Source organism: Scyliorhinus torazame, chromosome 6 (genome assembly GCF_047496885.1).
Source record: "Scyliorhinus torazame isolate Kashiwa2021f chromosome 6, sScyTor2.1, whole genome shotgun sequence".
Lineage (NCBI taxonomy): Eukaryota > Metazoa > Chordata > Chondrichthyes > Carcharhiniformes > Scyliorhinidae > Scyliorhinus > Scyliorhinus torazame.
Window position 1 is genome coordinate 174508759 of NC_092712.1, and position 15810 is coordinate 174524568.

At 45.7% G+C, this 15810-nt stretch overlaps 1 protein-coding gene across 3 annotated transcripts in view; it reads left to right on the forward strand.

The window, feature by feature from the left end:
- The window catches only part of phf14 (PHD finger protein 14), a 362139-nt gene that overhangs the window by 141866 nt on the left and 204463 nt on the right, over positions 1 to 15810 (forward strand). For all 3 annotated transcript variants that reach the window (XM_072509115.1, XM_072509117.1, XM_072509116.1), the window contains exons 11-12: positions 6625 to 6720; positions 8246 to 8349. In XM_072509115.1, coding sequence (XP_072365216.1) covers positions 6625 to 6720; positions 8246 to 8349 — 200 coding nt within the window. The remainder of the gene's footprint in view (positions 1 to 6624; positions 6721 to 8245; positions 8350 to 15810) is intronic.

The following is a 15810-nucleotide window of genomic DNA, read 5'->3' on the forward strand; positions in this document are numbered from 1 at the left end:
GTTCGTCTCAATGTAACCCAATATGCCTACAAACATGGTCTATGTCAAAAACAACTGATTCAAATGTCAAATGAAAACACATTAAAGCAGAAAATATATGAAAGTGTTTATTCAATTTGTTCACACCTTACAACGACCTGACCGTACAAAGGATGGAGATTTGCATTGTTAAAGCCAGGTGTTAGCTCCAGAAAAACTTTCATCTTTTTCTGTTTGGTGTGCTCTTTTTGGATGTGCGTGATAAAGTCTGCCTTGTCTTCAACATAGTCAAGCATTTTTTCAGTATTTTCATGCTGCAATGCGATATCCTGGAGCATCCCTAAAAATACGTGGGCGAGCAAGCGGGCATTTATTCAGAATCGTTGAGCTCCTCGGTTGAAGTATTTGCTGCTTGTGTGATGGCATTACCTGTCAGTTCTGTCATGCACAGTATGGCATTGTCCACCTCTACATAAGTTTCCATGGTTTTCTCTGATGGAATTTCCATGCTGCCTCCCTCAGCTGAGCGGTTGAATGGTTGACCTCGCCTGACTCTTCCTCATTCTCAGCATTTTGTGCATTCGCCACCTTTTTAAACTTAGTGTGTTGGAAACAGTTGGAAATAGTGGCTTCGGTCACCATCTTCCATGCTTTTGGCATCATGATCTCAATATCCTGAGCGATCAACTGCTGTTGGTAAGGAAATTTCAGGTTCCTATCACCCCAATCCATTAGCTGGAGCTTGGCCATGGTTTTGGGAGGCAAGATTAACAGTTTTATGCTCTTCATGCCAGCTATGTAGAGGTGTGCGGGATAATTGTAATGACAATCTTCCTTTTCCTTCATTGGTATGTTTTGTCCAGTTTCCCAATCCATGCCTCACAAATGCTGGAGGTCATCCAGGCGGTTTTGTTAGCCTTATACTGCGTGGACAGTGTCTTAACATGCGCAAAGCAATGTGACTTCTTGGATATGCTTACCATAAAATGCGGTAGTTTTCAAGTGCCCCCCATGTTGATGCAGACCATAGCATTCTGCCATTACATGTTTCATATTTAAATATCAAAGAGCAGTGTGGATAAAGATGGTTAAAAAGTCTGGTTTCATTTGTGTTAGAAATGTCCCATACGAGTATGCACCAAAAGATGTGAGTAAGACCATTTTGGACTCTGCCATCTGTCATTGCTGCCGTAACTGCTGCGCCCACACTGCTTTTGTCTTGAACCAATCCAGCCATCTGTTGCCGATGGTAAACTCCAACACAACCCATCTTCTTCACCGGGGTGATGGCCTTTTCCTGAAGGAGTGGTCAGAGATGGGAATGTTTTGTACTTCGGCTACATTGAACCACGTTAGCAGAGCTTCTTCAACTTTGACTTATGCAGCCATTTCCATCCTCTTCCTTGCTGGAGAGAATATCAGTTTGTCAAACTCTTCCAAGATATTTGCCCTATGTTTCATCGTGGTGAACAAACTTGATGGTGGAATCTCCCACTCCTTTACAATACCCACTTTCTGCTTTGAGCCATCATTTTCCACTTGTTATGATCCTTGGCCCAATCCCCAAGTTGTTGATGAGATCTGGTTAGGGACCAATAACATTTTTAAAGAAGCCAAAGTTTGAGATTCAAGACACTTAGTGAAGAGAGCCACATGTATCATCAGTCATCCTCAGTGACTGATCTGCCCCAGTGTCTCTCAAAATATTAAATTGTTTACTTGTTTTGTTAGAGGAGTAAGGGAATATCTCTTCTCTCAAGACAAAGCCTATAAAACCACCAATAACCTGACTCATTTTAGCAGCGGTCTCATATTCCCCCTTTTTTCTAAATTCATTTTTACGGGATGTGGGCTTCACTGGTGCTAGGCCAGCATTTGTTGCCCATCCCTAATTGCTCTTGAAGAGGTGGTGATGAGCTGCCTTCTTGAATCGCTGCAGTCCATATGATGGAGGTATACCCCATGTGCTATTAGGGCATGAGTTCCAGGATTTTGATCCAGTGACTGTAAAGGAACGGTGATATATTTCCAGGTCAGGATGGTTAGTCACTTGGAGGGGAACTTCCAGGTGGTGGTGTTTCCATGTATCTGCTGCCTTCATCCTTCTAGATGATAGTGGTTGTGGGTTTGCAAGGTGCTGCCTAAGGAGCCTTAGTGAGTACCTGCAGTGTATCTTGTAGATGGCACACTTCTGCTACTGTGCATCGATGGAGGGACTGAATATTTGTGGAAGGGGTGCCAAGGGGGCCTGGATGGTATCAAGCTTCGAGTGTGTTTGGAGCTGCACTCATGCAGGCAAGTGTGGAGTATTCCATCACACTCCTGACTTGTGCCTTTTAAATGATGGACAGGCTTTGGGGGATCAGGAGGTGAGTTACTCGTGACAGGATTCGAAGCCTCTGACCCGCTCTTGTAGCCACAGTGTTTATATGGCTAGTCCAGTTCAGTTTCTGGTCAGTGGTAACCCCCAGGATGTTGATAATGGGGGATTCAGCGATGGCAATGCCATTACATGTCATGGGATGATGGTTTGCTTTCTCGTTGGAGATGGTCATTGCCTAACATTTGTACGGCACAAATGTTTCTTGCCATTTGCCAGTCCAAGCCTGGATAATGTCCAGCAGGTCTTGTTGCATTTGCATGTGGACTGCTTCTGTGTCTGAGGACTTGCGAATGGTGGAATTAATAGCAAACATCTGACCTTATATTGAAGGTCATTGATGAAACCGTTGAAGATGGTTGGGCCCAATTCAAGACCCTGAGAAACTCCTGCAGTGATGTCCTTGGACTGAGGTAATTAATTTCTAACAATCCCAACCATCATCCTTTGTGATAGGTATGACTCTTAACCAGTGGAAAGTTTTCTACCTATTCCCATTGATTCCTGTTTTGCTAGGGCTCCTTGATGCCATACCGGGTAAAATGCTGCCTTGATGTCAAGGACAGTCGCTCTCCCCTCACCTCTGGAGTTCAGTTCTTTTGTCTGTGTTTGAACTGTTGCTAACTTTTGGTTGGTTCTTAATTTGGCTCAGACACAGCAGTAAATGTTGCTTGTTGTGTCTTTACTTAATTTGCTCTGTTTTATAACCTTTGCTCTCGAGTCGCCAGGTATCTGTATGATACCACCACGAGGTTCAAGTTTAAGTGCTGATCAATAACTCAATACAGCAGTTAGTAAGTTTCAAATCAAAACACATTTATTATACACAGTCAATCACTACTCATGCATAAACTCTACTTACTAGACTATCTCTAACACTATAGGCCTATACTTTGCTTTGGAACTGGCCCACCAGGTCAGGGGAACAAATGGCCTTTCGTTCAGGTTCTGAGCCTGCAGGCTTCAAAGCTGGTATGGACTAGTAGCTAGGAGCGCCTATCTCGTAGTGTGCGTTGACTTGAGACTTACTTGGTTGATGCAGCAACTTAGGCAGGTCAAGTTCACTAATGGTGCCGTTGCAAATTCCCGCAAATCCACTGGCAGGAAAGGCATACCAAGGTGAACGACCTCTCTCAGGCTAATATCCCCAGTATCGAGGCACAGGTTCCTCTCCACCAGCTGCAATGGGTGGGCTACCTTGTCCGCATGCCCGACACAATACTCCCAAAACAGGTGCTCTACCCCAATCTCCGCAATGGCAAGCGATCACTAGGATTGCTGCGAAAACGCGACAAGGACACTTTTAAAACCGCCCTAAGTAAATGCAACTTCCCCATCGATACATGGGAATCGCTTGCATTAGCACGCACAAAACTGGAGGAAAAACATCCGTGAAGATGCCAATCACCTTGAGCGTTACAGGGTGGAGCAGACAGAGGCCACATGTAAACAGTGGAAAGTGAGAGCCGAATCCAGAGTGTCCCACCCACCTTATCAAACACCACCTGCCAAACCTGTGGCAGAGTCTGCAGATCGAGGATTGGACTATTCAGCCACCGCAGAAACAATCTCTCGGAAGTGGAAGCAAGTCATCCTCAAACCTGAGGGACTACCCAAAGAGGACTGCCACACAACATGTTGGAGGATATCTTCAATGTGAAGACGGGTCTTTGTCTCCACAAGGACTGTGCAGTGGTCACTCCTACTGATACTGTATGGACAAATGCAGGTTGGTGAGGATGAGGTCAAATATATTTTTCCCTTGGTTCCCTCACTACCTGCGGCAGTCTCAGTCTAGCAGCTATGTCCTTTATGGCTGGCTAACTCTGTCTCTGGTGGTACTGAGCCAGTTTGAGTGATGGACATTGATGTCCCCCACCCAGAGTACATTCTACGGCCTTGCCACCCTCCATATTTCCTCCAAGTGGTGTTCAACATGGAGGAGTACTGATTCATCGGCTGAGGGGGGTGGTGTAACACCAGGTGGCAATTAGCAGATTTCCTTGCCCATGTTTGAACTGGTGAACCAGTGAAACGTCATGGTGTCCAGAGGCTCCAGAGTCAATGTTGAAGACTCCCAGAGCAACACCCTCCCAATTGTACATAGGTTATTGACACATTTAGATTTTTTCTAAGTTAAGATTTGAGTGAGAGTTTAATTTGAACTCTAAAACAACCCGTTTGATGAGTTTAAACTGTGTTAAACTGTTGTTGCGCTGTGAGCATTTTTGTTTCCTATCCCTTCTCCAGATTAATTTTAAACTATGAATATATGCTACTATTCTTAAAATCAATATTAGCCTTTGTGAAACGAGAAGAAAATCTAATGTTGGTGTAATTTTAAATTTGTGCATCTTCCATTCGAAAAGTGTGTGCCACAGAGAGTGTTCCGCGAGCATGCTCTCTGCCCCCTGGTTTGTTACCGTTGCTTCCCATCCAATATTTCGTGAGCCGGCCACTTCTAATTTGTTGGTAGCCTCTAGATGTGGCAAGGGGTTGGTACTGTCCTTCCAACGGAAAAATGTGGGTGAGAGTTGCAAAATTACTGCTAATTGTGGCTTAACGAGTGTAGCTGAAAGTCCACCTTAGGAAAGTTCATCAGTTCATAAGACCACAAGACATAGGAACAGAATTAGGCCACTCGGCCATTGAGTCTGCTCTGCCATTCAATCATGGCTGATATTTTTCTCATCAACATAACCCCTGATCCCCTTCTTAATCAACAACCTATGTATCTCTGTCTTAAAGACACTCAGTGATTTGGCCTCCACAGCCTTCTGCAGCAAAGAGTTCCACAGATTCACCACCCTCTGACTGAAGAAATTCCTCCTCATCTCTGTTTTAAAGGATCGCCCCATTAGTCTGAGATGGTGTCCTCTGGTTCTAGTTTTTCCTATGTAAATATGTCCACTCTATCCAGGCCTCACAGTATCCTGTAAGTTTCAAAAGATCCCCCCCCCCCTCTAAACACCAATGAGTACACACCCAGAGTCCTCAACTGTTTTTCATACGACAAGCGCTTCATTCCAGGGATAATTCTTGTGAACCTCCTCTGAACCCTTTCCAAGGCCAGCGCATCCTTTCTTAAACTCGGGGCCCAAAACTGCTCAGAATACTCCAAATGGGGTCTGACCAGAGCCTTATATAGCCTCAGAAGTACATCCCTGGTTTTGTTCCATGGTTTGTTCCCACTCCACCCCCCCTTGCCCTGCCTTGTTTCTTATTTTTACTCCCTTCCCTCGCACCTTTTCCTGGGTGCTTCCAGTATATCACGCCTTTCTATTTAATACATAAAATATATATAAAATGCTGATGTCACATTTAAAAACTAGCCAAAATTCCACACAAACTGTTTAATAATAATCTTTATTATTGTCACAAGTAAGCTAACATTAACACTGCGATGAGGTTTCTGTAAAAATCCCCTTGTCGCCACATTCCACCGCCCACTCGGGTAAACAGAAGGAGAATTCAGAATGTCCAAATCGCCTAACAAGCACGTCTTTAGGGACATGCGGGAGGAAACCGGAGCACCCGGAGGAAACCCACGCAGATACGGGGAGAACGTGCAGCCTCCGCACAGACAGTGACCCAAGCGGGAATCGAACCTAGGACCCTGGCGATGTGAAGCAACAGTGCTAACCACTGTGCTACCATGCCGCCCATTTTGTTGCTTACCTCATTAAAATACACCCTGAAAGTGCTTTCTCTTGTAAATTCCTCTCTGCTGGTTTTTTCATCCAAGCTGAATTCATGAGTGGCTTCCCTTTTCCTGCAAAGTTACCAGGAGCACTTACAGCTGTTTCACCAGATGAACCATCCTAAATATATTACATTCTATGATCGGTACATAGATGTTGCTCTGTGTAGGGTGGTTGAGTTTATAGCTTGCACTCCTGACTTAAAATTATGTTCCCCATTAAAAATGTTTTTGTCCTATTTACACATTAGTGTAATATAGAAATATAATTGATTAAATTCTCCCATTTTATTCCTCATATTTTTGCAGCACCAGAGCTGCCCTGGTCAGCGGCATATTTGTCTTGACTGCCACCCAACCCCTACCCATTCTATCACTGACCCCTGGAGGGATTTACTGTTTGGATTTTTTTTCCTGCTTTTTGAGACATTGTGAGCTTGTAAGTTTAGAGTGCCTCCTATAGACAGTAAAACAAAAAGGCAGGCCTAGAATGATAAATGTATTTTTTTTGTTTAAATATCGTGTACTTTATTTTCATTGTTTACATATTTTCTCTATTATCCAGTTGTTTGAATCTCTAGAAAACCTGAGAAATATGAATGGTAGATTACGTCGAGAAGGTCAGACTCTGTGGAGTACGCTCAGTAACATCGTTGGGCAGGTTAGTAGATGCAATCTGCCGATTGGCTGCTTTAACCCATGTTGCACCCCCTTCACAATTATTTAGTACCTGAAAAAATTCTATTTGATCAGTTGTACACTTGGAGTAATGATTTCTGATTGAAATAAAACTTGTAGTCATGCCACCTGCAAGATTCTTCTGGTTTGTTTGAAAGTTATAATAGCTATCTTGTTCGCAGATTGTATTTATTTCTTTTCATTTGTGGTAATTGATTGACCTGTCATGTGTGATTGACCTGAGTCCCCCTCTCAACCACACTGCATTTCGTTTTTCAATTGTACGATTTTACAAAGCTGGGTAGAACTAATGTCTTATATGCTAAATAAAGATTTAATAATTTTAGCCATCTTGCCTCGATTAACAAAGCAGTTTCTTGGATAACATGAACAGTGATTAAATTCTACTCCGCCTTTTCATTAGTGACAGACAGTTGTGCTGTAATGTGCAATTATAATTTGGTAGCATGGTTTATCATTTCTTTTGGGGAGAAGGGAATTTCTTTTCACGATTTCTAATTGGTAAAGCTATTTTTGGGAGGGGTGGTGAGCTAATTAGCATTACTATCAATGCATACACGATAATACGTAAATAAATCAAAATAGAAAAAAAACATAATTACAAAGGTTTATGCAGAGCAGATAAATCAAGTATTAAAAGACCTTTGCAATAAAATATTTTGTCCTCTTCAGTTTTGAATTGTGATTTTGTTAGCCGGGGTTGAGAGGAAGCTATTAGTGAGAACAGTATATGCATTCTCAAGTAAGACTGACATAAATTGCCCTGTGGTTACTTTGTGAAACTGAAAATCTAATGCAATTGGATACCAGTTGTGATGCTTAAAAAGGGCTTTGCTTATCAACTGCGATATCTTAGTTTTAGTACCTTATGCCAAGACAGAAAATAGCAAAGCATAAGTGGCAAAGAGACTTGCTAATATATTTTCAACTGCATGCAGCAAAATTGGTAACAGCAGGATTCATTTACACAGCTTGCATGACACATTTTTCCAGTTGGCTGAACAGATGCAGGCCCACAGGGCCACTGTGAAATGACTTTGATGGATGGTTGCTGTCTGGGAACCGAGCATACTGCAGATTAGTGGAAACCCAAAGAGAATCTTGTCTGTCTTGTGGGGAGTTTGGTCCAATAAGATAATTTTTCTAATTAACCTGTGGAGCACCAATGTATTTGAATGCTGTGAAAAATAAACTGCTGCAATATTCTTTGTCAAAGGTGGAGTTTTCCCAACATATAAAATAACATATCACTTTGAAAACTTGTGGAAATTAGTATTCTCTAAAGCTTTTCCATGTTGCTTTGATGTGAATTGTTGTTTTGAAATTGATTTTAAAACCGTTGCACTCTCGGGAATTAAAATGTAGTGCATCTAAGTAGTATATTGCCAAGGAGAGTATTCAGCTTTCTTTACAGTGCTCAATTTTGGTGATTTATCACCTATCTCCTAGTTGGATGCTCTTTTTAAAAAATATCTCTAAATTAACAGAAATTGAATTTCCCTGTGATTCTGCGTACTCCCAAGGAACGACGACCAAGTAAGAAGGATGGAGGAACTTTAAAATCATTAGCGCCTCCAGCAGTATTGTACAGGTAATAAAATAGTTAATCAATTTTATAAGCACATTAGAGTCTGTCTAGCTTATGCAGCTGGACAATTCTTTATGTCCATTCCCACATCCAGGAATGTAGTCGTTTTAAAAAAAATTTAGAGTACCCAATTATTTTTTTCCAATTCAGGAGCAATTTAGCGTCGCCAATCCACCTAACCTGGACATCTTTGGGTTGTGGGGTTGAAACCCACGCAGACACGGGGAGAATGTGCAAACTCCACACGGACAGTGATCCAAGGCCGGGATCGAACCCAGGTCCTCAGCGCCATAGGCAGCAGTGCTAACCACTGCACCGCCGTGCCGCCCTAGGAATGTAGTCCTTTATAGTTTTTATTTTAAAAATATTTTGTTTTAAAATATGCAAGAATATGCCTGCTGCTCTGATGCGAGTACTTTTCTCTTCTTAACATGAATGTGTTTGTTTATTTATTCTTGGGATGTGGGCATTGCTAGTTAGGCCAGGATATATTGCCTAATCCTAATTGCCCTTAGGAGGTGTTGTGAACTGCCTTCTTGAAACACTGCAGTCTATGTGGTGAAGGTACAGCCACAGTGCTATTAGGGGGATTTTGACCCAGCGACCGTGAACGAACTGTGATATATTTGCAAGTCAGGATGGTGAGTGGCTTGAAGGGGAACTTCCAACTGGTGTTCCCATGTGTCTGCTGCCTTTGTTTTTCAAGATGGTGTAGGTCGTAGGTTTGCAAGATGCTTACTAAGAAGTATTGGTGAGATCCTGCAGAGCTTCTTGTACACTGCTGCCACTGTGCATCAGTGGTGGAGGGGGTGAATGTTTGTGGTTGGCATGCCAATCTGCGGGCTGCTTTGTCCTGGATGGTATCAAACATCTGAGCGTTGTTGGAGTTAGACTCATCCAGGCAAGTGGAGAGTGTTCCATCACACTCTTTATTTGTGCCTTGTAGATAATGGACAGCGGATTGGAGGTTAGTTACATATCACAGAATTCCGAGCCTTTGACCAGTTCTTGTAGCCATAGTATTTATAAGACCATAAAACATAGGAGCAGAATTAGGCAGTCGCCCAGTCGAGTCTGTTCCGCCGTTCAATCATGGCTGATATTTTTCTCATCCCCATTCTCCTGCCTTCTCCCCATAACCCCTGGTCCCCTTATTAATCAAGAACCTATCTATCTCTGTATTAAAAGGCACTCTGTGATTTGGTCTCCACAGCCTTCTGTGGCAAAGAGTTCCACAGATTCACTACCCTCTGGCTGAAGAAATTCATCCTCATCTCTGTTTTAAAGGATCGTCCCTTTAGTCTGAGATTGTGTCCTCTGCTTCTAGTTTTTCCTACAAGTGGAAACATCCTCGCCACATCGACTCAATCCAGGCCTCGCAGTATCCTGTAAATTTCAATAAAATCCCCCCCTCACCCTTCTAAGCTCCAAAGAGTACAGACCCAGAGTCCTCAACCATTCCTCTCAAGACAAGCTGTTCATTACACGGATCATTCTTGTGAACCTCTTCTGGACCCTTCCAAGGCCAACACATCCTTCTTTAGATACGGGGCCCAAAAACTGCTCACAATACTCCAAATGGGGTCTGACTAGAGCCTTATATAGCCTCAGAAGTACATCCTTGGTCTTGTATTCTAGCCCTCTCGACATGAATGCTGACATTGCATTTGCCTTTATATTCCTGGTCCAATCCAGTTTCTGGTCAATGGTAACTCCCAGGATGTTGATAGTGGGGGAATAAGTGATGGTAATGCCATTGAATTATCGTGAGGCGATGGTTATATTCTGTCATATTGGAGGCGGCCATTGCTGGCGCTTGTGTGACACGAATGTTACTTGCCACTTGACAGCGTAACCTGGATATTGTCCAGGTCTTGCTGCATTTGAACCTGGACTGCTTCAGTATCTGAAGAGTCACGAAGGTGCTGGCATTGTAGAATCATCAGCGAACATCACCACTTCTGACCTTATGATGGAAGGACGGGCATTGATGAAGCAGCTAAAGGTAGTTGGGATGAGGACACTACCCTGAGGAACTCCACCAGTGAAATCCTGGAACTGAGATGATTGCCTCCAACAATCACAACCGTTTTCCTTTGTGCTATGTATGACTCCAACCAGCAGAGATTTCCCTCTAATTATCATTTACTTTAGTTTTGCTAGGTCTCCTTGATAGTGTGATAATATGGCATGCCACTAATTTATGCTGAACCATCTAGATTTCTTTGAAATGACATTTGTTTTTTATTTTCTTACTTTTAAAGTGCATTATGCACCATCCTGGTTAAAACAGTAGTTTGGAGACAAATTCCCAGTCTTTGCCGATGGTACTTTCAACTTGTGTGTGAGTAGCAAGTAGACTTGTGTGTGAGAAGAATATGGCGACATGCCTCATCCACCTAACTTTTACACATTATATTGCAATAATGTGCAAATTAACTCAGCAATTGGGGAAAGACGAACCATGAATCCATATGCTGCCACTCCATAGTGTTGAACTTTTTGCGAATTGGTCAAGCTAAAAAGTACTCTGCAACCCTGCTCTTCATTGTCATGAGATGTATTCTCCTCGAGGGAGCATTTTTTCTTTTAAATTTGAAGTGTCGAATTCTTTTTGGGACACTTTGAGTTGTGGGGGTGAGACCCACGCACACACGGGGAGAATGTGCAAACTCCACATGGAGTGACCCGGAGTCAGGATCGAGCCTGGGTCCTCGGTGCCATGAGGCAGCAGTGCTAATCACTGCGACACCTCTAAGGGAGCATTTCTGAATTATGTTTACTAAAATATTGAATTTGCTGTTCCATGCTGGATATTTGCGAACATGTGGGAAGTAGACTTCCTCAGAATTTCTTGCTCTGCTACTATGACTAGGTATAAACATCATTAATACATATAAACTGAATTTCTAACACGTATTTGATATGCCAATTATGCTTCTGCCCAGGACTGTATTGGTAGGAGCAACACTGTCCTTGTGGAGACAAAATTCAACCTTCACAATGAGGACATGATGCATCGTGTTGTGTGGTATGGCAACTGTGCTAGATGTGATGGATTCCGAACAGATCTAGCAGCTCAGTTCAGCAGTAGCAGAATTGTATTCCAGCACAATTTTTAACTTCATGTCCTGGCAACGTCCATCACTTTACTGATGCGATCAAGCCAGGGGATCAATGTTGGTTGGCTGTATGGGGAGAAAGCAGGAATATGATAATGTGATAGAGGATCAGCCATGAATATATTTAATAGCGGAGCAGGCTTGAAGGGCTGAATGGCTTCCTCCTCCTATTTTCTATGGTTCAAAAATGAGGCTCCAATATGATGAAACTGCAACATAGGGCTACATGTAAAACAGCAGAAGCAACAGGCCATGAACAACACTGAGCAGATCCACAGTAAAGATCAGATCAAAGCTTTGCACTTCTGCACCCATGAGCATAGTGGTGGACTAATAAACAACTGATAGGTGGAGGAGGCTCCATGAACATCTCACCCTGACTGAAGGCAGAGCCCAGCACGAGTGGAAAAAACAAGGCTGAAGAATTTGCAAAAACCGGGCCAATCCAGTGAATGAATGGCACCATGAATGCTCAATCCCTCTGGACCTCCATTCTCCCAGCAGTACGATCTGAGTGCTCTCTGCTTCTTCCTTGAATGGAGGTCCAACTAGTCCCATTTACCATCACTCTCTTCCACTCGTCTGAACCTCTTCCTACATTGAACAACTTCTATTTTACTTATTTCCATTCATTTCTTCCAATTATAAGGTGTTGCTGTGGGTACCCCATGAATCAAGCATTTTTGCTTTCTGTGGAATATGTGGAACATTCTTTTTTGTGCATTGATGCCTTGGTGCTACTTCCCGCTCCCGGCTTGAACTAGAAAATGTAATTGACTTTCTTTCCAATTTCTACCCTTCTTACCATCACATGATCCATCTCTGACTCTTCCTTTCCTTTCCTTGACTTTTCTATCTCCATTTCTGTGGATCGGATATTAACTTATTCACTGCAAGTTTACAAATTCCATGACTATACTTACTCATACCCTGTGCCCTGTACGGACTTGTTTTCCTGATATCTCCATCTTTGCTGCTGCCGGGGCCCTGCAGTATATCTGTTCTTTTTTATGCACCTGCTGTCATCTCTTGCCCCCAAAATATAATAGTTTATCCTCTGTCCTCACCTTTTACCACAACAGACTCCATCTTCAACAGATCATCTTCCACCATTTCCTCCAGCATGATACCACCATCAAATGCATCTTCTCTTCCCCTCCCCATTCAGCATTCTGACGGGTCCATCCCACTGGGACATCCTTGTCCATCCTCAGTCACCCTCAACAACCTTTCACTTTCCCAAGACACCTTTCCATGTAGGTGCTAAAAATATGCAACACCTGCCGTTGTACCTCCTCCATTCTCACCAGCCAAAGCCCAAATACCATGGCCAACAGAAAGTAATTTTGCTCTTTCAATTTGGTATTCCATATTCGCTGCTCATCATGTGGCCTTCTCTACAATGGAGAGACTAAGTATAGATTGGGTGACCACTTTGTGGAACATCTCCATTCAGTTTGCAAGCATGATCCTGAACTTCTTGTCGCTTGTGATTTCAATTCTCCACCCTGCTCTGACTCTGATCTTTCTGTCCTTGGCCTATTGAGTTCCAACAAAGCTCAGCACAAGCTTGAGGGACAGCACACATCTCTCACTCAGCACGCTATAATCTTCTGGGCTTAACATTTAGTTCAACAGTTTGAGATTATAATTTCTGTCTACGTTTTATTTCCTTCTTTGTTTGGTGGTTCGGTGCTGTCTGGTTTCTTTATTCCTTTAATTTGCATTTGGACGGCTGCGATCCAGCTGTTCACATCCAGTTGTTCACATCTTATCTAAATGCATCCTTTACCCATTTACCACTCCCTTTAGATTTTCCGCCAAGTAACCTTTGTCATTTTATTTCCCCTACCCTCTATTCTTTCACAGACCTTGGCCGGGATAATCTGTTTGGACAGGCCAGACAGGCCCACACTGGCACTAGGGGTGCCCCCGACATGCCATAATATGGAACTTGGGACTTCCGGTTGCGGCTATGCAGAGCTAAGTCGCACGTTCAGCAGCTCCCGCTTGGAACGGACTTTTGGGCTCTTTTCAGGGCACCCAACGGCATTTTGTCGACATTTCCCGGTGTGGGAAGAAGATTGCAACATTCCCCTGACGGTGTATGGCTTGGACCAGGAGCGGGGCGACTAAAAAAGTGGTGGTGAACCCAAAGAAAGTGCGAGGGAAGAAGAGCAAGATGGCGGTGGGCGGGGACCAGGCAGCATGGATGCAGTGGGCGCAGGAGCAGCAGGAGGTTATCCAGCGCTATTTCAGGGAGCTCAAAGCGGACCTGCTGGAGCCGATGAAGGCTTCTATCGATAAGCTGCTGGAGACCCAGACGGCCCAGGGAGTGGCGATCCGCAAGGTCCGACAAAAGATCTCCGATAACGAGGACGAGGTCTTGGGCCTTGCGATAAAGGGGGAGGCACGGGGCGCTCCACAAGAAATGGCAGGAACGGTTCGAGGAGATGGAGAATTGGTCGAGGCGGAAGAATCTGCGGATCCTGGGCCTCCCGGAGGGGCTGGAGGGGTCGGACGTGGGGGCCTATGTGGTCACCAGGTTAAACTCGCTGATGGGAGCGGGGTCCTTCCAGGGGCCCCTGGAGCTGGAAGGGGCCCATAGAGTGCTGGCGAGGAGGCCCAAGGCTAACTGGCCGCCACAGGTGGTGCTGGTGCAGTTTCATCGGTTTGCTGATCGGGAGTGCGTGCTCAGATGGGCCAAGAAAGAGAGGAGCAGCAGGTGGGAGAATGCGGAGGTTCGAATATACCAGGACTGGAGCGCGGAGGTGGTGAAGAAGAGGGCTGGGTACAACCGGGCGAAGGCGGTGCTGCACAGGAAGGGGGTGAAGTTTGGCATGCTTCAGCCGGCGCGACTGTCTTCACCTACAAGGACCGGCACCATTATTTTGAGTCCCCGGAGGAGGCGTGGGCCTTTGTTCAGGCCGAGAAGCTGGACACAAACTGAGGGTTGGGATGGGTGGTCGGGGATTGCTGTTGGTGTGTTACATTTTGAGGGGGGCTCTTTGCTCTTGTTCCTTTTTGATTCGGTGTGGGTGGTTAGGGTGGGTTGGGCACTGTTCTGGTTGGGTCTGACGGGTGGGCTCTTGGAGGGGGGCAAGTAAATGGAGTAGGGGTGGATGGCTGGTAGGGGGGATCGGGCCCCGCGGGGGAGGGTGAGGCCCGAGTCGGGGGTGAGGGAACTGGGCCTGTAAAAGGAGCTGCGTCAGAGATGGCGGGGCCGGGCAGGTGGAAAGTACGGGCTTTTTCCTGCGCTGGAGGGGGCGGGGCGTGGAAGCGAGGGTTGTTTCCCGCGCTTGGGATGGAAGGGGGAGGCGGAGAGCCTGCTGATGAGTAATGGAGGAGATGGGGATGTCGCACAATGGGAGGAGTCGAAGGAGAGGCGGGAGTGGCCGGGGTCAGCAGGAGTCAGCTGACTTGCGGGAGTGCAATGGGGAGAGCAAAGCAGCTAGGAGGGGTCCTAGCGTGGCGGGTGGGTGGGGGGGAACTGGGTTGCTGCTGGTATGGTCAAGGGGGAGCTGGAGCGAGTAGAGGGGGTTGGGACGGGGGTCAGCCGCTGTGGAGAACGGGCCGGGTGTGGGGTGCGGGCGCGTGGCTGGCTGAGGAGGGGTTATGGCTAGTCGGCGGGGAGGGGGGCGGGTAGCCCCTGATCCGGCCGATAACCTGGAATGTAAGGGTGTCCGCGCACCTGAAGGGGCTGAAGGTGGATGTGGTCATGCTCCAGGAGACACACCTGAAGGTGGCAGACCAGGTAAGATTGAGGAAGGGGTGGGTCAGGTGTTTCATTCGGGGCTGGATGCCAAAGGTCAGGGGGGTGGCGATCTTGGTGGGAAAGAGGGTGTCGTTCGAGGCGTCAAGCATTGTGACAGACAATGCCGCCGACGGCTAAAGTGCTGAGGGGGTTTATGGACCGGATGGGAGGGGTGGACCCTTGGAGATTTGCAAGGCCCCGGGGGCTAGGGAATTTTCATTCTTCTCGCATGTTCATAAGGCCTATTCTCGGATCGAGATTTTTATTATGAGCAGGGCGCTGATAGCGAGAGTAGAGGATACCGAGTACTCGGCGATAGCCATTTCAGATCACGCCCGCTTGGGTAGACCTAGAGCTGGGGGAGGAGAGGGACCAGCGCCCGTTGTGGTGCTTGGAGGTGGGGCTGTTGGCGGGCGAGGAGGTGAGTGAGTGGGTCCGAGGAAGCATAGAGAGGTACCTGGAGGCCAACGACAACGGGGAGCTCCGAGTGGGGATGGTCTGGGAGGCACTGAAGGCGGTGGTTAGGGGAGAGCTGATCTCCATTAGGGCCCAAAAGGATAGGAGAGAGCAGAGGGAGAGGCTGGTGGG